Source organism: Microtus pennsylvanicus, chromosome 19 (assembly GCF_037038515.1).
Source record: "Microtus pennsylvanicus isolate mMicPen1 chromosome 19, mMicPen1.hap1, whole genome shotgun sequence".
Lineage (NCBI taxonomy): Eukaryota > Metazoa > Chordata > Mammalia > Rodentia > Cricetidae > Microtus > Microtus pennsylvanicus.
The window spans coordinates 35,989,793-36,014,354 of NC_134597.1; the positions used below are offsets into that span (position 1 = coordinate 35,989,793).

At 44.3% G+C, this 24,562-nt stretch overlaps 1 protein-coding gene across 2 annotated transcripts; it reads right to left on the bottom strand.

Moving 5' to 3' along the window:
• Nucleotides 1-393: 393 nt before the first annotated feature.
• On the bottom strand, nt 394-21,070 carry LOC142838282 (TRPM8 channel-associated factor 2-like). Of its 2 annotated transcripts, none has more exons than XM_075953631.1 (8): nt 20,931-21,070; nt 18,586-19,266; nt 6,735-7,726; nt 6,342-6,439; nt 5,170-5,383; nt 4,539-4,778; nt 3,378-3,715; nt 394-2,109 (listed from the first exon to the last, which is right to left on the bottom strand). In XM_075953631.1, exons 2-8 carry the CDS (start codon nt 19,203-19,205, stop codon nt 1,855-1,857), a joined length of 2,757 nt encoding a protein of 918 aa, XP_075809746.1. In that variant the 5' UTR covers nt 19,206-19,266; nt 20,931-21,070; the 3' UTR covers nt 394-1,854. The 2 variants fall into 2 exon arrangements, with proteins under 2 accessions (XP_075809746.1, XP_075809747.1); XM_075953632.1 differs by lacking the exon at nt 20,931-21,070 and adding an exon at nt 20,802-20,881.
• Nucleotides 21,071-24,562: the final 3,492 nt, after the last annotated feature.

Consider the following 24,562-nt stretch of genomic DNA (forward strand, 5'->3'; position numbering starts at 1 on the left):
AAGAACATGGAAGAAGGAAGCCCTTCCTAGCAAGTCCATTTTTTCATTTGTGGTTCTGCTTCTTCCCTGGGACCATTGACTGCATTGGTCCAGAAGGATGGAGGGTGCGGAAGTGGGGAACAGGGTTAGAACGACTGTGTGTGTGACAGAGACAGCCTTCAGGAATCTGATGTGACAAGCTGGGACCCTGTGCTCCCTTCTGCAAGTAAATCAATCCCTTCCAAAACAGCTTGACCCTTTCTACTGCACACACAGGAGAACTGATGGGACTTTGACTCCAAGAAAGAAGGTGGCTCATGAGAGAGACCCAATCCAAAAAAAACCAATGCCCTGTACAAGAGGTGACCAAACAAAAGTGTCTAGTTTAAGAGAAATCACAAGAACAAACTCCCATCTAGAAAAGCTGGGTGCATCTAGCTTGTTCTTTTTTATTGTTTGAGAATTCCATACCTGCATATAAGATGCTTTGATCAAAACCACTCCACATTTCTTTTCCACATGCCCCATCCCCAGAGATATCTATTCCCCCCACATTCATATGCTCATTAATTAAATGCACCAAGTCCACTTAGAGCTGCCTGTATGTGAGTGGTGTAAGTCATAGGTAGCCTCTTGGGGGCTACAACTCTGAAGAAAGCTGACTCCTCTCCCAGCAGCCATAGATTGCCACAGCTCTTCAGTTGGAGGTGGGACTTCATGACCCCCCCCACACACACACACTCACACTGGGACTTTGTCATAGAGCTTACTGTTCTCCAACATTTTCTCCTAATACGGTTTCTAACCTTAGATCAATAATACTGCGAGCGGAGAATGGGTTTTTGCATCCAAGATTAATCTGTGGATGTTGTAGCCACAGACTCAAAATCACGAGCGTTAAAACAAGAGGTTAAGGCAGCATTCGGAAGCACAAGTGAGAAGAAACCACCACAGGGCTCAAAGTCCTACAAACAGTTGGTGTGTACAAGCTTAGGTTTTGGTTTTGTCTCCTAGGTAACCTGCTAATTCCAGCATTATCCCTCGACTCAACCCTTCTTCAAATCATGATTTAAGAATACTATAAGTTAGGGAACTGAAACACCTTGGTTCAAATTTCTTCTGAAGGCTCGTCCCCCTAAGCCAGATGAGCTTATGCTCAGGTTAAAAATATTAGATACTAAAACCATTGAGAGATTCAATCTGATATTTAGTCAAAATGCAACAATGAACATAGGAAAAAATTAGAGATCTTTCATCTCTCTTTTGGGAAAATTTTTGTTAAAATTACAAATCTGTTGAGAATACGCTCTACAGTTTATCATTTTTATGGACATCTGTCAAACCATGAATCTTTCTCTTCTCAGTTTTGATTCCAGAACTTGTTTAATATCCATGTCATTTTCTCCTATATGGTGAGGTAATGTTAGCTGTATCGGCCTTGGAAATCTGCTGGAATTATTATCCATTTAACTCAGAAAACACTGTGCACAGTTTCTAGAAAATTGGACTGACTGTTCCTTTTATGTCAGGAAACCTTGGTGTTCTTTCATGTAGCATGAATTCCTTAACACCTTTCATGTGCAAAACAACTGTCAACTATCTAAGGAATGTCAGTATCTAAAAACATGGTCCCTGAGTTGGGGATGTGCTGATGGGATGTCAGAAGGGACATTCTTTAAGTTCATTTTACAGGAGCTCTGGACTCTAAAGAGAGACTGGAATTATATTGAAAACAACCCAAAATACATTTTAAAGACAAATGGTTGAGAACAATAGTTAAGACAGTGAGAGTCTCAAGCCAGAACGCAGTGGTGAAGCTGGCAGTGTGGTCCTTTCTCATCCCACCTCACCACTGACCCTCCTGCTCCACATCCCTCACTTCTCCACACTCATGTACACCTTCATGGGGTGATCCTGCCAGGAGGGCAGGTGGGCCAGGCTCTCAGACAATTCCTTCTGGACAGGCCAGCCCCAGGCTTCAAAGAAAGGGACCAGGTTTTTCTGCACGGTTTCAGAGAACTTCTTCACCCATAAATTCATCTTGCTCTCATTGTCGTTGGGGAGGCCAAAGAGGGTTTGGTATTCAGCAAAGAGCTGGATGAATGGTTCCCACCCAAAGGTCTCCTGGAGCTGGAAAGACAAAGAAAGGGAGGAATATGATGTTGAGCTTGCGAATGTGAATGCTGCCTGTGTGCATAGTCCTAGGTATATCTTGTTATCAGCGACTGCTTCCCATCACCTTCAAACCTGTTGTTTGTCCCATCTCCAATCCTGTGTTTCCATATAAATGCTGCTTTTTTGGATCACAACAGCCCTTGAGAGTCAAACTCTATCCCACAATCTAGGAAAGATGCTCTCTAAAACCCTAATGGATAAAGAGTCACTCAATAAAAGGCAGTTATTATTATTAGCTTTATTTTTTAATGTATTATCCAGATCTTAAGATTTTTCCCCAACCTGACTGAGTTGAGTTGCTCATTGACTGAGACCATATCTCACCCAGTCTTCAAAATCAGTGAAGGGAAACATTAGAGTGTAGCAGCAGGGCTTGCTGTTAAATCCCGACTCTGTGTTCTAGATCTGCTGTTTAAGTGGGTGCTTTTGAAAAAATTGGCTAAATTCTCAACTTACGGTTTATGAACCTCTGTGACTTGTTAGCTCTATAAGTCCCCTGAACAGGGTTGGAATAGACAGTGCAAAAGGTCTGCTGTGGCCAGAAGCTTTGATGACTGACCAGGAAACCAGGAAGCATGTTTTTTTTGGGGGGGAGGGGCAAAAATAGATGCTTACTCACAAAAAAAAGGACTAATTTTATGACATCATTGTTCTCCTATTGCTTGGTTATCATTTATTCAAACAATGCTTCTGCTTCTGGTGAGGTAATCAAATTAGTAGGTATATTTCCTACAATACCAACTTGTAGATATATCTACAGTTATACATAGCAAGTAGATATTTCTCTGCTGTTACAGAGGCTGGTTCCAGTTACTAAACTCTAAAGGTAAGGAAAACAAATTATAACCAAACAATGGCTATTATGGAAGAATTATTAGGAGATGAAGGGCAAAGCCAGTGAGAAGAAAAGTCTGGAATATGACCCTGGGCCTTCCCTTTATGTCAAAGATCAGGATAGTACAGAAAAAAAATGCCATGTAATTTCTCAATATGCTTTCCATTACCTTGTATATTCCAAAATCCTGGGTCTGGAACTGGGAGAGGTTTCACTTTTATCATACAAGTATATGAGCTAAGAGGAGCTATCAATGATCCACATCAAGGGGTGGTGGTAGTGGTACCAGGTTTGGGGGTCATGTAGGAATTGGAGCACTCTTAGGAGGCAGGATACTACATGACTGATTAGTCTGTCAGCATCATCTCCTTGAATTTGTGCTCCATACCTGCAGATATGTCTCCAGCGCTGTCCAGACATTCCAGTTATCCAGGGGTGCTCCCTTCTGAAGATGGTCTCTGATCCTCTTCTCTCGTTCTTCAGGTTTCAATGCAGGGTGGGCCTGAGCCCTGGGAATCCCCAGGACTGTCTCATGCACATAGACTGACCAGAGATTGCAGGTGGCCTCGGTGGTGTGGGGAGGGAACTCCCAGCCACGGCGCTGCTGATTGTGACCCAGCTCATGGATGGGTCCCCACAGGCCCGTACTTTTCATGTCTTCCAAACTGACGAGCTCCTGCACAGACTCCAGATGGCACATGATGGGGTACCCTGAATGCATCCAGCCTGAGGATGCAAAGACAAAGATGGAGCATGAAAGCACAGTTTGCCTCCACTTTCTCCTTCTACTGTTGAGCTTTTCCTCCACAATTCTGCTCATATCCACCGATTCCAGAATATCTGTGCTGTTTGACTTTTCTTCAGCAATTGACACCTTCCCAGATTCAACCAATTAAGGTTTGTCCTCATCCTCACTCTGACTCTAAAGGGTGGGAGGATACTTTACAGAACTGTCCTTGCTGGAATTTAGATCTTCCTTTGCCTGTGAGGTTATGACATGATGCCCTATTGTCCAGACTAGAGAAGCCAGGGTAATGTCAGTTTTCCCACAAATCAGCATTGTTAACCAGAGTTGCATGTCATGATAGAGATAGCTTTGTAGATAAAAATTTAGCTTCCCTATCATAGGGAGCAGGACTCTGAATTGATTCCCTACATTTATGTATCTTCTCTGCAAAGTCCTTGGTTCCCATATCTACCTCAGACTGCTTTATGCACCTCCCCTCCATTTCAGTTTTGATATATGTCTGAGGAAAGTAGTCCATCTTAAATACTCTTTTTGAAAAGATCTTGACAGCCACTGGAGACCTCCCAGCGCCGAGTTTCTGGTCATAATTACTGTCTTAGGAAATTGCATCTTGTAAGATGCCAACGATTGACCATTTATTTGTAAACTTCTTTCATTCACATTATGGTCCACACATTTAGGTCCTTCCCTCTTGCAGTTTAATAATGAAATTATGCTTTACAATGCTTGTGCACTACAAGAAAGGCAAAATAATAACAAAACAGAGTTTGCTTACAGGGAGCACTCCCCTGGAGCACTCACCAGCTGAGATCTGCACATCAGCGACGATTCTCTCAGGTCTTTGGAAAGGGAAGGGCTGGGCTGCCAGCCTTGCCACAGCCTGCATAATCTCATCCCAGAACTGGAGCAGAGGCTCTGGGTCCTCCAGAGTCTTGAGGTTTTCAGTTGGTACTGTCAGGATGATGTTGTCTGTAGCCAGTTCTCCCCAGGGGCCCACGTTACCCTGGATACAGCTCTTCCACTCCTCCAGGGTTGTCTTCCCTGGAAGTACATAGCATGGAACATGGGTACATTTCCCATTGATTGGAGAGGCAGAGAAAAATAGAGAGACAGACATAAAGATGGAGACAGAGATGGAGGGAGGGGGCGAGGGGGACACAGAGGAGTGGAATTCCAGAAGGAAATCCTCGAAAGAATGTCCTGCTAACATTCAGGCCCATAGGCTGTAGGTGAAGGACAAACTACTAGACCCCTCTCTTTTGTACCAAATTCTCCATTGACAAGGGTGATTCTACCTCCTGCCTGCAGATTCATGATGAATACTTCTGTCGTTTCCCCTCTGTTGATCCTTGTTATTCTCCCGCTTCAATCACAACCCTCTAGTCACCAAGACACCTGATGTAAATCTTCCCACAATGCCCAGTACACTCACCTAGCTTGTAGTATGGGGCAGGCACTGCTTTCTGGATGGTAACAGAGACAGAGCCCATCTGACAGTCCTTGGGCACAACGACGTACAGGAGACCACCCCAGAGGCAGGAGACTGACCGCTGGGTTCTGTCCATACAACACTTATAAGTTATCACAGGGGCTCGAGACAGCTTCTCGGCCTCGCTTAGGTCATCAGTGTGACATCCAATCTGCACCTGCACAGGCAATTGCACCACAGGAAGGGAACTGGAGCACCCAAGAAGCATACAGTGTTTTGTTAGGGGCATAAGGAGGGTGGACTTCATATGTAAAATCCCAGCTTCCTCTTTCTGTGATGTTTGCAATCTGTGAAACTCTAGTACTCCAAAGTCTTCCCGACTTCAACATAAGTTTAAGGTTTTCTAGGGGTGTGAAACAGTCCAACAGTGGATTGTTCTTTGATGTTCATTGGATAATTATGAGGCATAGCTGATGAGGGACTCATGGAGTCACACTACTAGGGAGAATCCTGGACTCTTACATTGAACTTAAAATACAAGGTGGCTCAGTTGTTTTATGTGAGGCAGGGCATCCCAGTCAATCCATCATGAACAGATAGTAGCCCTTTCACATGCTACAGAGTCTAGCCAGGAAGCAGAAAACTCCAGAAAACTATCAGCTCTCCAGCTCTCCTGCTCTCCTTTTCCCAATTCATCGCTAAGTGCTCCCTCCGTGGGGTTTCCTCTTTGCCTTTGTCAGAGTGAAGTAGATATTTGGAATGCCAAAATAAGAGCCCCTAACTGTAGTAGGAAATGAGGCTCAGAACTGAGAGGGCAGAAGAATTTAACTTCTGCATAAGTTCATTTCTCTTCATGATACAGGTAATGGGATTAATCACATCCTGTAGGAGTCAAGGTGAAGGGAACAAACTCAGGCCTCTGCATTCAGGAAAAATGGTCAGTACTGGTAGGTAAAATCACTCTTCCTTATTCCTCTAAGGAGGTAAAATTGGAAATCAGGCTTAGGAATGACCTTGCATGATTAATAGCTTGCAGTTTCTGCTGTTCCATCTATAAAAGGGACAGAAGAACCCGCCCCTGGAATCCTTCTGGTTAAAGGAGGGAGATATAACTGTGGTGTGAGAGAGTCTTGGCTATGTTTGGGGCTGTGCTGGTTCCAAGTGTCTAGCCTTACCTTCAGGCCAGCAGAGGCAGCAGCTTCAGAGAGAGAGACCTCTGCGCTTTGTCCTCCCAGAAGGTAGAGACCAGTGCTCATCCAGGCATCACTATCACCTGACAAGACACAGAGAAGGCAGAGTTCTGTGTTCCTACAGGACTGACTCTACCTGGAGCCTCCCACAGACACAGCTTTTCTTCCATGACCTCCAAGTCATCATCCACACTTTTTGTACCCTTTCCTCCGTGGCCTTAATTAAGCACCACCCCAGCTTCCATTGTCTTGGAAGTATGTACCAAAGCAAGGAGCTATCCTTGTTGAGGATCAAAACCTCCCAGGTTCTGCAAAGTCAGCCAAACCCACCTTCTCCCAGGCCAAGAATATTGCCAGCATTCTCTGCCCACTCTGTACCTGGATTGGTTCCATTGATCTCCACAGTGATGGGGTGCTCCGACGGGCAGAGATTGGAGGAGCTGGTCTGAGAGCAATGGCCCTGAGCTAGCTGGGAGCAATCAGTCCCAGAATGTGCCAGCTCTGTGGCCAGATGGAGCATTGCAGCCTCACAGGAGTGACTGGAAACTGGATTTTTCTTGCTCACAGCTGGAAGGCCTGCCTTTCTAAGCATCTTCCTCAGGAGCCGGTGCAGAGACGTGTAAGCAGGAACACCCTGTGCAGGAATCTGGAGGAAGCCTGCGGCATCTACTCCCAACCTTGCCAAATACTTCTTTTCCAAGTCCCCACCCTCTTGGTTCAACACAGCCTGGAACGTAGAGAGAGCCCTTCGAAAGTGATAGTTCCTTATCTCTGTAGGAAGAACGGGGAAAGAGCCTGGGCTGAGGGTACGAGGCAGGATGCTGAGGCCAAATGTGTTGAGGATGATATTTCCAGGGAAACCAGCCAAAGCAGAACTGCCTGTGTTTTGCGAAGCCCACCACCAGGACTGACCACCAATGAGCAACCCCCCACCCTCAGCAACAAACTCCTGTATTTTCTTGGCATCCTGGTCACTATAAGCCCCACAGCAGTAGACACACATGTCATTGGTCAAATGGGACTCCAGACTGCAATTCAAGCCATGATCCAACAATAAGGAATGCAGATTCTTTAGACTTTTGTTCACCCCAATTTTGTCCTTCTGATCTCTAGCCAACCAACGTACAGCATTGAACAAAAAGGGCTCCATCTTAGGAGCTGAGAGCATGGCCTCGTGGGCAGCCAATACCACACGACCACGGCCATAGTGGGCAGCTGCTAGGAAGCAGCCAAGGGAGGAATTGAGCCCCAGAGGGAAGGCCAGGGACCCATGCACCAACAGCTGTGAGGGGACACCTCCAGTCTTGATGTCCAACTCAGAGATGCCATCCAGAAGCTGCTCCTGGTCACGCTCAATCTCCTCCCAACACCTGGGAAGAAAGTGCGAGAGCTGAAGAGACTGTATTCAGCTGATGAGCCGCTCATTCTAGTCCACCAAGTAGAGAAAGATGACATGGTTCACAATCTTTGTTTTTTTACTAATGTTATTTTGGAATTTAATAATGTGTGCCTTATCAACATAGTGTATTTTTCATCATCTCACAATTAATCACATATCATTCAAGTTTGCTATTCCTTAGCAACACACGGAACACCAGTGCTACTCATAATTGAGATTATCATAAATTTGAAGACAGAGGTAGTGGTCTTATTCATATATATTAAAATTCACATTCTCCAAATAAACCCCTTCAATATTTCTTGACTTTAGCTGTCCAAGGGAATATTGTAGCTCAAATTTCATGTGTCTCGAACATTCTCAAAGTGTATAAACAATGCTGGAAAACCCACCATATTGGAGAAAGACAAAACTCATGCTATGCTTCCCCTGGAGTAAGACACATCACACTGGACTCTCCACAGGCTTGCTCAGAAACAGGAGCATGTTACAGTAAAATTGCTCTTTGCTTCTACTTATTTTATATAGCCATATATCTTTTAGAAATCTTACTTAGGGCAGGTGAGATAGCTCAGAGGGTAAAGGCACTTGTCACCAACCCTGATGACCCAAGTTTAATTCCTAGAAGGAGTGAACCATTTCCTGAAAGTTCTCTGACCATGGCATGTGCACCCACTCACCCACACACACATATATGTACATCACACACACACACACACACACACACACACACACACATGTACATCACACACACACACACACACACACACATGTACATCACACACACACACACACTAAGTAAGCGCAAAAATATTAAAAATTCTTACTTTATTCTGACAGGAGTATTTTCTGTCTTTTACTGAGAAGTGGTTAACATTAAACATATATTTTTAAAAGGTTTTGTATTTCAAAATTTAAAAAAAATAATTTCTAGATGCATTAAGAATGAAACGATAGGAGATGGATAAATAAGTCATGTTAACACTATATAGTAAGCAAGTAATTATATGGTATTGGGAGGGCTGAATGGAATGTAAAAATTAGACCCCCCAAGACACTATGCCAAATTTAAAATATGCTAAACTTCAAAAAATAATAAAACTAGACTTTGAAACAAGATCTAGCCCATATTTGTCAAAATGTCTTCTGGGATCATCCTGACTATTAGAACTATAGTTTATTTAAATCATTTTATATAATTTTATCATTTCAAGTTGAAAAACAGTGTACTTTTAAATCAAATACTTTCAAAAGTAAAATTAGTAAGCATGTTTAAGCAATAAGTTAAACACTACTGAAAGGAAGTCTATCCTGTGCCGTGTTCCTCCTTAATTCCACGTCAGCGCAGAGAAAAGCAAACATGGTGTCTCATTTCATCATCTCATTTTCAAACAGACACAGCAAGTGTCATGTGGGTTCAGGGTTCAGTTTTGGTTTTTTCCCCTTTTAGAGGCTCAAGCCTTACTCTGAGTTGTTCTGACACCAGGCTGCAAGAACCGGCAGTAAGACAGGTCACCCTCAGTGTTCCCCACCATCAGGCTTCTGGAACTCTGAACTGCTGGTGGAGAGCTTTCGGAGGAGTGGTCGTTACAGCTACCTGAAGGTTTGCATTCCATGCTGGCACACAGCTGCTATGATCCAGGAGTGGGTCACTCATTGTATTTTAGCAAAGTAACTTGATAACTGTCGTAAGCCACACTTTTGGGGTGATTTGGGTGATTTCTGTCATGGTTCAGCCATGATGGGTTCATATGTTCCAGGGCAGAGACGTGTGGATTAGAAATGTTAGGTAGGAGGACCAGAGACATGGAAGAAACACAGAGAAACAGGATAGTACCGGGAGGGCAACTTCAGTGTATACTGTATACTGAATTCACCCGTGTTTAATTTTCATATGCTTTTATGGGAGGGCAACTCAGTGTATACTGTATACTGAATTCACCCGTGTTTAATTTTCATATGCTTTTACATCCCAATACAAAAGGGGCCGGGGAGTAGGCAAAAGACTGCTTTAACATCTCACAAAGGACAACCAGAACAGTTACTTGCTTCAATATTTGAGACATCATGTCATTACTTCCTAAGTAAAACATCTGATGTTTTGGGCAGGATATGCAGTGAATACACTCTAGACCAAGTATCCTGTGGGGAGCCACTCCTTATATTAAATTTCTTGTTTTAAAATGAAGGACCAGGAATAGGTTTGAAAGAGTAAAGTAAGCTCAAATTCTCTGACCTTTAGTCAAGGTGGAACAGTCTCATATCAGTGCTAAAAGAACTCACTGATGCACTAGTTAATATAGTGTCTGATATACAGTAAGCCACTAACATGCTAGTGATTGTTTAATGCATATGAATACACTAAGAAGATCTGATTATTAGGGACTCTGTACCTGATAAACAAGGAATACAATAATGGTTGTTTTTACGGTCTGAATTTCACCCCACCCTAAATCCATATGTTAAAGTGTAGACTGCAGCACCTCAGAATGTGACCTTGACTGAAAATAGCATCATAGTTAGCTAGGTAAGGACCAAACCTTCTTCAAGTAGGGTGTCTCAATATGGTTGGTGTTCTTATAAAGAATGGAGACCAGAACACTGAGCAAGCATCAAGAAGAATACCAAGGGTCAGTGATGTCCCTAAGATGATGCCTCTAGATGTCAAAGGACAGGGCAGCAAAGATGGCCTTCAACTGCACAGCCTTTCCCACATGCTCAGGAGGGATTAACCTAAAACCATTTTCATCTAAGGTAACACCTCCAAAACCCACGAGATCGTCAATTTCTACTGCTTTAGAAGTGTGCCCTTTGTTACAGCAGCTCTAGCAAAGTAATCCAGGCCTTGGCTAGGTGCAGCATGTACCTTAGCCATCCACAGCATCGTTAGCAGAACCTTCCATGTCCACCTGCTTATGTGCTATTCCCCAGTCACAGTTTTAAGTTTTGCATTACCATTGGTTGTGAATCTTTTTACAGGACCTTGAGCCATTTGTTTCACACAAATTCCTACCTGGTAATGGTCAATGCTTATGGATTATATGAAATACAAAACTCTGAAAGAAGAACCAAGCTGATTACAACCTGAGGTCCTTGGACAAAGGTCTTTCTGCTCCACAGGACTGTGCTGAGGTCAATCAGTACAAACAGGTAGTCAGCTGCTCTTGGAGCCAGGAGGGAAGAAACTTTGTGAATTTATGGCCCTACCCTTCCTTTTAGCAGATGAAGCTGGGTGGGTGATGCAGAAAAGAATCTCCTTGCCTTCAGGACCTTTCAGCAATGATTTGCAGATAAGGAACCTGTCAGGTTTGGGGAGGGAGGTGCTTTGGCCCAAGACTTCTCAACAGGGAACTTTATAGAAACCTCAACAGCAAGGCTGTAAGAAGCAGAACCTAAGCTAGAGATCTTTTCAGAGTTCAGAGTTTAAAGGTGTAGTCAGCCTTTTTCATTGTTTACTGAAACTCAGTCTTGTACTATCTTCCATAATGCAAAGTTCTCTGCAGAGCTAACACTGGAGGCACAGGCCACCCTTTCTCCCGTGATAGCTTTGCCTAAAATGTTTTTCATTAATTTATACAGTTTACAAATACTGTTGAGCTCTGCTTTTTCACACATGGGGCACTAAGGATTGAGGGACTAGGATTTAGTTTCCCTGGTAGGCAGAGAGTTAGGACAGAAGGCATAGCAAAATAATAAAAATGCTGAAATTCCACGTGGCTGGTTTCTTCCTCACCTTCCTAACCAGAGACAAAAGTCTCTCAGTTTAAAAAAAAAAAAACACATGGTGGCTTTTGCTCCTATCAGTAGGGGCCCTGCCAAGGGTCTGACTCAACAAGTTCAGGTCTGATTGCAATGATAAAAGTGGCACAGGTCCCCAAGTGGCCTCAAGCAGTGGGTGGGAGACCACAAAAGGAGAAGTGGGAAGGGGAGAAAAGAGAAGAGCAGAGAGGCAGAGAGAAAGAGAAGGGGGAGGTGTGAGATCAGGAGAGAAACAGAAAAGAGAGAGCTAAGGCTGAAAGCTAAGGGAAAATCTGACTGGGGTGGAGGTGCAGGGCTTGTCTCTTAAAGGGACTGGACAGACCACTACACTGATGTGGAGCTATGGGTAGATCTGCTATTCTGTCTTTTTTTCAAACTGACCAACCACAAGCTAGGGAAGGAAGAATCTTCAAATATTAAAAAAAAAAAAAAAAAACCCACCCCAGACCTCCAGAACAGGCCTCCCTGCTCTGCTTTGTGAAGGGTTTTTTGCTGTGTATTTCTGTGTATATTTGGCCTTTTCACCCCTTATAAAAGCCTTACTTTAGCAGTTGAATCTGTCTGCCGCTATCTGCTATGTTTGAGATTTTGTCTCCTAGAGACTTTTCTTGCCTTTTAATTTTTAACTGACAGGGAAAACAAAACCAATCAAGACCCCAAGGTGGTGACGAAATGAAACATTGGGCAGGACAGATGACATTCAGACCTTGTCCAAGCTGTACATTCTGGTAGACTAGAAACATTAGCAAGTAGTGGTCAGTGGCTAACATGGAGACAGTGCTAGGTGATGTGCCCAGGAGTTGGGAACTATGGTAAAGTGGAACTCCAAGACACTTCTGGTTTAATAGGGCTGGGAGAGGGCTCTGTCCTCAGGGTGTTCATGTTGAGTTTGTATAAGGAGGATCTGCATCTTAAGAGCTAAGAGATCCATGAGAGAGAAAGCACCTTGAAAGTCAAGTGTTGACATATATTGTTTAGATTTTTTTTAATAACCAGGTTTCCAAATACCTTGATACCTTAAATTTTTTAATAAAACAAGACATTTTACGTTGCATGTTATCGTGTTTGCCTTGCTAGAGAAAGCCAGACTATTTTAAAGATGTGTCGTGACCATGAAATGATTCCTTTCCTTCTCCCTCAAAGGACAAAATTATAAAGTCCTGCACATTCAGCAAAAGAAATTGATTAAATTGTTATGAAAAATTTTGACATTATATTGTGACTAAAAATTCTCATTCAGGAGATTCTTTTTAAACATCAAATTGTTTTTAAACAGAACAGAAAGCAGGAGTGTGCAATGCACAGAGACTGAAGACGCATGTGAGTAATTCCTTTGTGAGCAACATGAATGATGATTTCAAACATTCAACCGCTGCAGTGTGGCACTGCTCTTTTTTCAGTTGTTTTTTTTAAATTATGAAAAGTAGCAGTGTGAAAACTTACATTCATAGAAATCGTCTGTGTTAAGGTCTAAATACCCTTGCCAAGAAGGAAGTGTGGAATTTAACAGGCATTTAGCAAACTACATATGAACAAAGTAAGAGATACGGTATACCAGAGAGACAGAATAACAAGAAAATCCATCTGGGGTTGTTTCTTTCTTAGCTTTCAGCACTCAAACACGTAGCATCAATTAGTCAATGAATGGTGCTTAATGAGGTCAGCCAACTTCCTCATGGGCAAAAGGCCAAGAAAAGTGCAAAACTGGGGTTCAGATCCAGGCCTCTCTGACTCAAACATCATGACTTTAGTAAGTATCTCAGAAATACTACCAAGAGATTAAGTGAATAGTTACATAGTAACACATCTAAAAATGCATTCTTCATATCAAAGAATAACATTATGGAAGCCAAGAATGAAACACAAAAATTCTACTAACATTAATTGATCTTTATGAAATGAACTAAAAAAAATAAATTACACCTAAAGTTGCTTGCTAAGGGGAATATATTTTCCTAGGACAACAAAAAACGGAGTGAGATCTACCGACTGCTGATGATTATGACTTATACCTATGAAAACCACTTTTCAAAGTTTTGTTTTTGCTCTAAAATTATAAAAATAACACCTAATGTCATTTTTATTTTTGAAAGTTAATACATTAAAATTCAATTGATAAAGATTAGTGAGTATTTTAATTTTTTGTATTTTTATGGACATATGTAAAATGTATGCTTATATAAAATATATAGATTTTATATTAACAGAAATTATAACACATTTTTATATTATTTGGCAACTTGCATCTTCTGCATATCAATGCTGCCAAATATGACTTTGAACTGTCCTAAACAGATTATAACTTTCTATTCATATCCTTATTAGCTAAAGGTAAAAGTTTAAGTTAGACAGAGTCAGTTCTAGTGGCCTATCACAAACCATGATCACAATTATAATACTGCTGTGTACTTCAAAATTGCTAAGAGAAAATTGCAAATGTCCTCACTACAAGCAGGGATAAACATGTGAGGTAATGGATATGCCAATTCTTTTGACTTAAGCATCCCATATTTATAATACACACACACACACACACACACACACACACACACACACACACACACACACATCATGGCTTCATAATGTACTCCAGATATACATACACATAATTAAAAAAATTTAAAAAGAAATCTCAACATAAATTGTGTTAGCCAGCTTTTGGTCATCATGACTAAATCCTTGGAGAAAATAGCTTAAAGGAGGAAAGTTCATTTCAGCTCTTGGTTAGCTCAGGTCAGATGGCTCCCTTGTTTTGGGCCTGTGCTGAGGCAGCACATCCAAGCTGGAAAAACACCTTGGAGCAACCCTGCTCATCTCAGGATGGCTGGAAGCAAAAGGTAAGACAGAGAAAAAGAAAACGACAGTGAACAATCTACGCCCTTCCAGGGAATGCCTTCAGTGTTCCAGTAGCCCATGTTCTAGTTTCTACCACTCCCCAATAAGGCCAACAAATTATTACTCCATCAGCTGATTAACCTACTTGCAAGGTTAGGGCCCTCATGAGCCAAAAATTCAGGCCTTTGATGCATGCACCTGTGAGGGACATTTTAGCCTGACATCAGGTGAAAGGATGGCGCCTTAACGTGATCAAGAAGCATTTTCCTATTGTCAAGGGCTTTAATAAGGAAAAGTTATTTAAAACGTAATTTTAATGTTGTAATTATAGGGAAACCGCTGAGAATTTAACATGTTTTTAGTTGAAACAATCACCAGTTATACACTGCCTGTTTCCACATTTGTTTTCTCATGTTCATATTCCACCTGCACATGTACCAGCTCCATGAATTTGGCATCGTTTTAATAGAACTGCATGTCTTAATATTGTTTACTGTACTGTGAGTATTTTCTCTCCCCTTGAGGTCTCTGAACACATGATTTCTAATGGCCACATAGTCATCCACTCTATAACTGCAGTATTCACCACAGATTATTAGAGTCCTCTGTTGCAGACAATGTGTCTTTCTGTGTTTCACTGGATAGTGACAGTGTCACTAAGAAATATGTACTGAATACTGCCTCATCCCTTACCTTCTGTCCCTGCCCTGTATTTGTTCTTTATCTCCACTGGGGATGCTTCTTAATGAGGGCTCTGCATACCAATCTCTGTCTCTGTGTAAGCTCCTTAGGAGCCCAGTCTCTAACAGTGGTAACTTGGCAGTGCTAACACATTACACATGCATGCCCATCAGCCAGCCATTCCAATTCCACGGACATAGTGAGGTCATAAAGATGTATCTATCATGATATTCATTGCAGCCCCTCTATGGGAGTAAAAATACTGGAAAAATAAAAACTCATATTGGAAATTCAAGTCTGTCATTAAGGAACTTAAGAATAGATTATATGGTAACTATGCATGGAAACACAATAGATCATTCAGGGTATCTTGGTATTCTGTTTTTTAGCCATGCCCAACTTGATAATCCAGCGTACTGTTAAGTGGAAAGAGTAAGTGGAGAAAAATGGATAGTGTGCTCCACCGCTTCTCAAAGAAGTAGAAAAATACTGATACATATGTAAATGTCTGCTCATGTATATAAAGAAATGATGCAGCATTAATTGACTTAAGCGGGGGAGGGGAGGAGGGAATTGCATGTGGGGATAGAATATAGGTTTAAACTTTTATTTTTGCACTATAGAACTATTTGGCATAACTCTAAAGAGTTAAACAGGAAAATCAAATCAACAAGTGACCAGACATTTCCAGGTACTCAGTGATGTAAGCACAGAAAAGGGAACTATTTTAAAAAGCATCAAAGTTCAGTGACCTAAGTTAATCTATCCCTAGGAAAATATGCTGCAGGGATGAAAGGCACAGGAAATAATCATTGCTATGATTTATTGCTACTAAATATATGTTGCTAATTGCCTTCCTCCCCCCCCCACCAATTGCATCCCGTCCCACTTTTCTTTCTTCTTTTTCCACACTGAAAGCAGTTTTTAAGGAACTTCCCCCACACTATTCTCTGTACAGTCAACTTCTTGGGAAACCCTCCCTGCAAAGGGGAATTCTCTATTTCTCTATACCTGTTCTTAGGAAACCAACAAAGCAAACTTGGCAATCTAGCAAATACTCCTTGGAATTCCCATCAGTCAGCAATCCCACAATTATTTTGCTGTTGCTAGTTTTATCATTTGGATTTTGCAACTGTTGGGTGTATATTATGGTAAAGCAAGTAGTTTATTATGTTGGTGTCTTACAAAATGGGAAAAAATAAAAACGGATCTCTAAAGAGATTATGGAGATGAAATAAAATCCCTGTTGTTCTGAATTCAAATAAGAAGCACCAGTGTGAACTCTGATGTAATTTTTGCTCCAAAAACAGAGAGATCTTTCTTAGTTTTGATCACTCGGAAGGTCTATAGACAATGGCATAGTACAAATATATATGTCCCACAAAAGGAACAGAATCCCATAAGGAATCACTGACACCAGCTCTGAGTTAAGAAATGCACATGAATGACCTGAAACCTCACACACAAAACTATAAGGAAGCCTGGCAATAGTTGTAGGAAGGATTGGTGACATCGCTGTGGTTGTGTTCACAAGAGTTTATGTCTGTGGAGCAATACAGCAGTGCAAATAGAGGGTACCAATATGTGCTATTTGCTCCAAATTAATCTGAAGTGAAACTGTAGATTAAAGGAAAACTCCCTACCCTGAAACCGGAGCTATAAAACAGGCTTACAGAAACCTGCTGTCCACGGAATTTGAGAGCCTGGAGCTAGTTAGTGGCAAAGCAGGTGGTCTGGTTTATTGCTTATGTGCCTGTATCTGCTAAGGGCCTGCTGAAGCCAGACCCTCCCAACTCTCAGTATAGAAGGTGATTCTCAGACTCTGCTTATCATGTTTTCCTGGACCTTCCAGTACTGAGTAGCAGGGCTTGGGGGAGTCAGCTCCTCAGAGCAATCAAGTCTGCTCTTACCATTCTGAGGTCGAACTGCATGTATTCTTCCGTTTTCCTTTGCTGACCAATTTCTTGCTGTAGATGGTAAGACTGACCAGAAGCTGACCATTCTCAGGGGTGGGCCACAACTGCCCAGAGGAATAGTTTACTGCCTCTCTAGTTCTGTGAATACTTACGTTTCATAGAAAATGAAACTTTAAAAAAAGAAAGCCAGGAAGCTTCAGGGTTAGTAGCAGAGATGGAAAATGTAGGTGGAGATGAGGAAAAACAGGTTTCCTTTGTTGAGAGAGGGAATTCTTTGAGGCCACTGAGAGAACTAGGTGCTGAGACTTAATGTCAGGAGACATTTAAGGTGTCAGATCAATGCTTTGGGGCTCATGTTTTCTGCTGAAAGAACGAGTGTGACTTGGAAGCAGGCACAAGCAATTTAGGGATAAAACATCATAGTTGGTCTCCAGTAAAACCCTATGTACAAACACAGGGGCTGGCCCGCAGGTCTGAGCGTTAAATGGGCTACAGAATCAAAGCTTAGGCCAAATCAGATCCGTCTTGGTGTGGGTGTGCCCGGTTAGCCCCTCACCCCCACCCTCTCTGCAGGGAAGGAACCTCAGGCACCTTCCTGGGGTTGAGGGCCCTGGGCACTGCTTCCACTTAGTCACCACTGACATTCCCTTTCTCCCTTGGGGCAGGATTTTGATTTTTTCAGAGAAGTCCATTTAAAAATACCCTCTGCCACCTGATTAAGTTTTCATCACTAGACTATAACTAGAGGTCCATGTAATTTCCAGGACTGCAATGAAATAGGTTCTTTTCTAAAACAGATAAACCTGTGTAGCGTGTATGCTCCAGGAATCACGCCCGGGTGCCAGTATCGAGCCTGGAGCCATGCTGCTGTTCAGGTCGTAACAAAAGGCAAAAACAGCAATGGAAATGCGGACAGAGAGGGAAGCATGGAGCTGGGACATCATGGAGAAACTGCCATAATCCTGGACACCATTTTCTTCAGTCTGTCCTGCTATTTGGACAGAGGTCCAGTCCTGTGTACTTTCTAATATTCTCTCACCTGAACTGTGTGTTAAATTTCTTCTGCTTGAAATACCATAGAATTCCAAACAAGCTTGATTGATGCCTTCCCTGAAGAGCCTAACCAGCCTTTCCTCTCCCACTAATTGTTTATCTCAGGTCATGCCCTTTTCCCTGGGGCTCCTATCAATATCTGATAGAATTCTTATCTATTGCTTTGCTCCCCTGCTGATCTTTCTACTGATATGCTTGGTAGCTCACAGCCTATTCTGGACTTCTGCTACATTCCCATCTGCAGTAGGCTGGGCCCAACTGCAGAAGTCCATATAGATACAACTGTGTTTTAGGACTTATTTAGGACACTGACATCTACGTTTCAGGCACTCCATGTGGAGAAACAATGGCAAATAGGGCGAGCTTTTCTCTGAAGTGTGATTGCTTTCCCAGAGCAGGGAGTGGCCAGGTGGACTGGCTTTTCTTGTGCCTTGAGGCATTTTCGTGACCATGTTTTTGATTTTCAGCAGTTAGAATAATGAGTAAAAATAATCGCTTGCATTTAAATGGACATTCACTGAAGAGGGGACTCCAGCGTTATCTACAAAGAGTTAGAATCTACAAGGGGTTGTAGTGGCACACTCACCTGAGGTGGAGTGGGATCTTGGGTACCTTCTTAGAGACCTTGAATCTGTCTATATCTCCACAGACATCTGTGAAGTACACGCCAGCCACACTTGTCACCTGGTTGCCGGGGAAACTGGACAGCACTTTGTCATGGCCATGTTGACTGGCCCAATACCAGGCCTGGCCCCCGATGAGCAAGCCCCCACCACGCTTCACAAACTGGACCAGCTTCTCAGTCAAACTGTCATTGTAGGCATCAGTGCAGTAAACACCCAGAGCCTCTCCAGGCTCAGGCTGAACCAGCGCCTCTAGACCAGAGTCACCTAGGATGTTTACCAGTGATGCCAAGGAGGAGTGCACTGTGATGGGAGCCCCTGGCGAGTTGAGCCAGTTCACTGCATTGACAAGAAATGGGGCCAAGCCAGCATGCAGCAGGTAGCCCTCATGGGCTACAACAACCAGGCGGCCTTGGCCATAGGAAGAAGCAGCAATGAGCACCTGGCCCTTGTCATTCACCATCACTGGGAAGGCAGCCTCCCCAATAAGGAGGAGTTCACTAGGAATGGGTTCTTTGGGAAGATCCCAGCTGGTCACTCCATTCATGAGGGTCTCAAAAGCAGCATCAGGATTTGTTGCCATGGTTCTTGCAGATGCTGCAGAGGAAGCAGAGACTCGGGTAGGTCAAAATGGATTGAGGAACCTGTTTTAAAAAAAAAAAGCAAGAACGTTATTACAATCCCAATTTCATGACTCAAATACACAAGAAGAGTAAGGATGATAAATAAGGCGGGATAATAAATAAATAGGCATCAATTTCCAGATGCTATGTGGTGATGAGATACAGACCTGCCAAGTGGAAGGCTGCTTTAGACTGACTGACAGGAAAGACCTGGTAAGAATGTGGCCTTGAAGCTGAAACCTGAAATGCTGTGGGAATGGGAAGAACATTTTGGTAAGAGGCACACCAGGGTACCCATAGACTCAAGGGCAAAGGCCGAGGTTGGAGGTTCAAGTTCCTGAATGGCCTGGTGGATCAAATGCAGGAGCTGACCTAGTGTTTCTTATATTTGGTCAGACAAAAGGGTCACATGACTTGTCAGGCTGTTGCCAATGGCTTCCAGATGATCAAATCTGCCCACTCTCTGGCCAGTGATCTTTACAAACCTGCTGAAGGCTGTCTGCTGGCAGCTGAGCTTCTCCAGTACTCCCTGCAAGTTTCTCCCGTGTTTTACAAATTAGACTACAGAGTACTGGCACAGTGAGCCCACCTTGAGGGACCCTCTCTTCTTCCCCTTCTCATCTCCATGAGTGCTGCCGTGGATCGTAGCTGCTACCCCACACAACTTCTCTATCCCCACATCTGAATAGCTCCCCATGAGGGACCTCCTTTCCACTCACATGACTGGCTGGGCAGTCCTTCAATGGCTGTGAGCTGATATCCCAAGTTAGCTTCAGGTATACTGGAGGGAACCATGAACACCTGCCCAGTGCCTTCCTGAGGAGCGTCCTGGGAGGGTCCCTGGCAGGGCTGTGCTCTGCAGGCTCAGTTCCAGGCAGCTAACACTCACCTTGTTCCATTCCCTCCTTCCTTGTCCCCCTCCCCAGGTTCTTCTCTTGGATTTTTAGGGCTTTCTTCCCCCCCAAAAAAAGCCTCCAAGGAGTGGGAAGAACCTGAACAGATCAGACTCAAGTGCCCCTCTTGTCTCCTTTGTTCCTCCTGTTCTCATGAACTGTCAAGAGCTTAAGCTGTCCGTCTCCACTCATGATCACAAGCAGGCTGACTAACCCTGTCTGAGCCTGTAGTATGCATTCCACTTTCATTCAGCACGCTTGCCTAAGAACTCCAGAGCCCTCGGTTCAGCCACTCCCTGTGCGGTGAAAGTCTGTTATGTTAGCCTTGGCATGTCTGTGTGTGTTTCTTCGCCACCGCCACTCCCACTTTCCATCCCGTTTCACCGCGGAGCAATTTTCAGGAAAGTGAACAGTGGGAAATTCAGATGGATCAGCAACTCCAAGTTCAATGTAAAGTCATGTTACGTTTGTCTGAGAAGAAAGTTCTCTCACAAAAACCACTTGGGCAATCTGTTCAGAAACAACAGGCCCACCCACCACTCTGTAACTAAATGCGCTTGCACGCGCGAACACACACCGCTCCAGTGTAAAGAGCAGAGATGAATCAGTTCTGAGTTAAGTAGAAAATTGTACCAGATACATGAAATTAAAAGAGAAACAGACCTGTGGAAGATACACTGTCGGGAATGGCGTCCGGTAGCCTTCTGACACTTTAGGGGTTCCCTCCCAGAGTCGCCCAGGTGCTCGAACATCCAGCCCCACTCTAGAACACGCGAGGACTAAAATACTCACGCGAGGAGGCCGCTGTGCCTGCAGATTTTAGCAGCAGACTGGAGGAGCGCAGTCCGGGTGAGGCCGGCACAGGGGCGGGACCTCCCGGGGACCGGACGCGGAGGGCTGGGCTGTCACCGAAGCAGGTTAGGTTCTCCGGAGAAGAGTTTCCGAGCTGGGTTCCCTGGGCGGGGCTTCCCTGGGCGGGGCCGTGTTGGGTATCCTGGGTGGAGCTTCTCAGGGGCGGATTTTTTCCCGGAGCCTTGCTACCAGGGGACAAGGCTGGTTAAGGGTGTTCTGTTCTGCCTGGTGGTCTATCCAGGGAACTGGGCTGGTTAAGGATGGGCTGTCCTGTGGGGTGGGCTATCCAGATAACTGGGCTGGGTAAGGATGGGCTGTCCTGTGGGGTGGGCTATCCAGGGAACTGGGCTGGGTAAGGATGGGCTGTTCTGTGGGGTGGGCTATCCAGGGAACTGGGCTGGGTAAGGCTGTCCTGTGGGGTGGGCTATCCAGGGAACTGGGCTGGGTAAGGCTGTCCTGTGGGGTGGGCTATCCAGGGAACTGGGCTGGGTAAGGCTGTCCTGTGGGGTGGGCTATCCAGGGAACTGGGCTGGGTAAGGCTGTCCTGTGGGGTGGGCTATCCAGAGAACTGGGCTGGGTAAGGCTGTCCTGTGGGGTGGGCTATCCAGGGAACTGGGCTGGGTAAGGGTGTTCTGTCCTGCGGGGTGGGCTATCCAGAGTAAGGATGGGCTGTCCTGTGGGGTGGGCTATCCAGAGAACTGGGCTGGGTAAGGCTGTCCTGTGGGGTGGGCTATCCAGAGAACTGGGCTGGGTAAGGATGGGCTGTTCTGTGGGGTGGTCTATCCAGGGAACTGGGCTGGGTAAGGCTGTCCTGTGGGGTGGGCTATCCAGGGAACTGGGCTGGGTAAGGGTGTTCTGTCCTGCGGGGTGGGCTATCCAGAGTAAGGATGGGCTGTCCTGTGGGGTGGGCTAGCCAGAGAACTGGGCTGGGTAAGGCTGTCCTGTGGGGTGGGCTATCCAGAGAACTGGGCTGGGTAAGGATGGGCTGTTCTGTGGGGTGGTCTATCCAGGGAACTGGGCTGGGTAAGGGTGTTCTGTCCTGCGGGGTGGGCTATCCAGGGAACTGGGCTGGGTAAGGATGGGCTGTCCTGTGGGGTGGGCTATCCAGAGTAAGGATGGGCTGTCCTGTGGGGTGGGCTATCCAGAGAACTGGGCTGGTTAGGGGTGGGGCTGTTCCTGAGGCAAGGCCCTCGGGAAGCTGAGCTGTTCCTGTAACCGGGAGGGGTGACTGCCCTCGGAGCGCTTCCTGAGGCGAACCTCTTCCTGAGAAGGCTGACGCAACCTACCTGGAGAGAGGACTCTCTGCAAAGCTCTTGATGGACCAAGAGATAAAATTCAAACTCCAAATCTCCAATTAATCAGATTTCGGGGCGAACATCACCCAACAACTGCGCCAGAGCCGGAATCTGGCTCCAACCGACACTGTGCCGAGTCAGAGCTTCACTGTGTTGTTAACCGGCTTCCTGGCTCGGGCGTCAGGGCCTGCCCCCTGGTGGTTGACACTGGCCGTGCATCTGTAGGGATCTGAGGGGAGCACATACTAGACATTTTGGTCTGAGTATGCATAGAAATCTATTCCAGAGACATTGCTACTGGGCGTGATCTACACAGGCAAGACCAAGGTTAACCAAAGTTAAAGCTTCGATACTGCCCGAATTTCTGCCCAAAGGGGGTCAGAAAAATGAAGGTGAAGGGCAGATAAGTGTGTCGGTTTGAGCACAGCTTTGTATAGCAGTGTGTTGTTTATACTTTTGTAATATATTGTATGATTTTGTTTTCTGATGAAAAGGAAGGGGACCGAAAGAGAGGTAAAAAGATACGATGAGAATACTTACAAAGAGACGTTTTAGCTCATTTGGTCTACCACTAGCTATACATTCAACCATTGAGGTTTTTACAATTATGCATTTATTTTTAAAATGACTTATGTGCTTCGTCTTCTATTTGCATTATTAAAAAGCACTAGTTATTATCATAAACACCATGCTGAATTTTCCCAGCAGTCTCTCCGTCTTGTCAAGGCAGATTCCTAGCTCATTCCCTTCATGAGTGAACAGCATCTACCCCAGGACCTTGCTGAGAAGTTGTCCATCGCTTTGCATTTTTATTTTGTGATACCTGGCAGTTTACTTGGCTAGACTCTCGTCCACGCTTTTCTGTGTACACCAGGCACTCTTTCCTGCCATCCACTCTGTGGGGGGAGGGTCAGCACTATAACCAGCTTCTGTTCTAGCACTTCATGTCCTTCCGTGGTCACCGGGGGTTGCCTTCCCTCCTTGACTTCAGCCCACAGCTGGCAAATGTTGACTGTGTTTCTTTTTGGGACTTTATCCAATATATCTTCAGTTAAGTTAAATTTAGTCCAGGGCTGCCTCTCTAGTACAACATCTCATAATAAACTATTAATAATATTAATATTTTGTGCCCCTACCCAAGAATTTTCAAATAAATTTGTAATGCTCAGTATCTCGTAATATAACTATATTTTCAGGGACCGTCTTTAAAGAAATGATTTAGTTGAAAGGAAGCCATTAATGTAGCATCCTCACCCCCTAGACAATAGCCAGTGTCCTTATGAGAAGAAAAGGAGACAGGAATGCAGAAGAAATACTGTGTGATGCCACAATGGCTACCCACCTGTGAGCCGAGGAGGAAAGCCTTAGGAAAAGCAGACCCTGCCTGTCCCCTGATCTCAGACTGCCAAGCTCCAGAGCTGCCAGAAGTGCCTTTGTTAAACCACGCTGCCTGTGATAGGTTATGTCTTAGACAAGGAATAAACATGCCCTCCCCTTACTTTAAACAAGCTAGCGAATGTTAAAGGTATATTCCTAGGAACATTAAGCAAGTAGTTTTGTATTGCTTTCTGGACCTGCACAGACCCAGAAGCAAAGGGAGGGGGTAGTTGGTAAAGTGTTTACATCCCTAACATTTAGATATTCTATACCCAGAATCTGCATGAAAATATTATGTGTGGTGGTTCATCCTTATGATCACAGCGCTGTAGAGGCAGCAAGTGGAGGACCCCTGAGGCTCTCTGGCCAGTCTAGCCTAATTGGCCAGCTCCAGGTCAATGAGAGAGCCTGTATCAAAGGAGGTGGATAGCATCCTTGATGAGGCCATCCTTGGGCCTCCATATGCATGTGCATACACACTTTATCCCCACATGTGTACACACATACATATACATACATACTATATGGGGGTATTTGTATTGTTTGAAGATATATTGTTGTGATTGTTTAACAAAGAGCCAAATGGCCAACAGCTAGGCAGGAGGTATAGTCAGGACTTCTGGGCAAAAAGAAGGACTGAGGATGAATCTAGACATTCAGGAGAGACGGCAGGGAGAGGAAATGGGAGGTGCAAGGTGGAAGAGAGGTAGCACCACATATAAGTAGTTGGTTTATGGCATAGTTAAGGCTAGTTAGGAACAAACCTGAGCTATATGCTGAGATTTCATAATTAATAAAAAAAGTCTTCATGTCACTATTTGGGAGTTGGCCGGTGGGACAGAAAAAGACGCATTACATCATACAAATTGTGTCCAGTTACTGATTTGGTTTTAGGGTGGA

Bases quoted from the DNA above. Each gene is read 5' to 3' on its own strand.
- LOC142838282 (XM_075953631.1), bottom strand. From the start codon at position 19,205: ATGGCAACAAATCCTGATGCTGCTTTTGAGACCCTCATGAATGGAGTG. The intron at 7,727-18,585 runs GTGAGTGTGCCA...CTTTCTTCCCAG, and splicing joins AAGATCCCACTCCACCTCAG to GTGTTGGGAGGAGATTGAGC. The intron at 4,779-5,169 runs GTGAGTGTACTG...ATGTACTTCCAG, and splicing joins TGCCCCATACTACAAGCTAG to GGAAGACAACCCTGGAGGAG.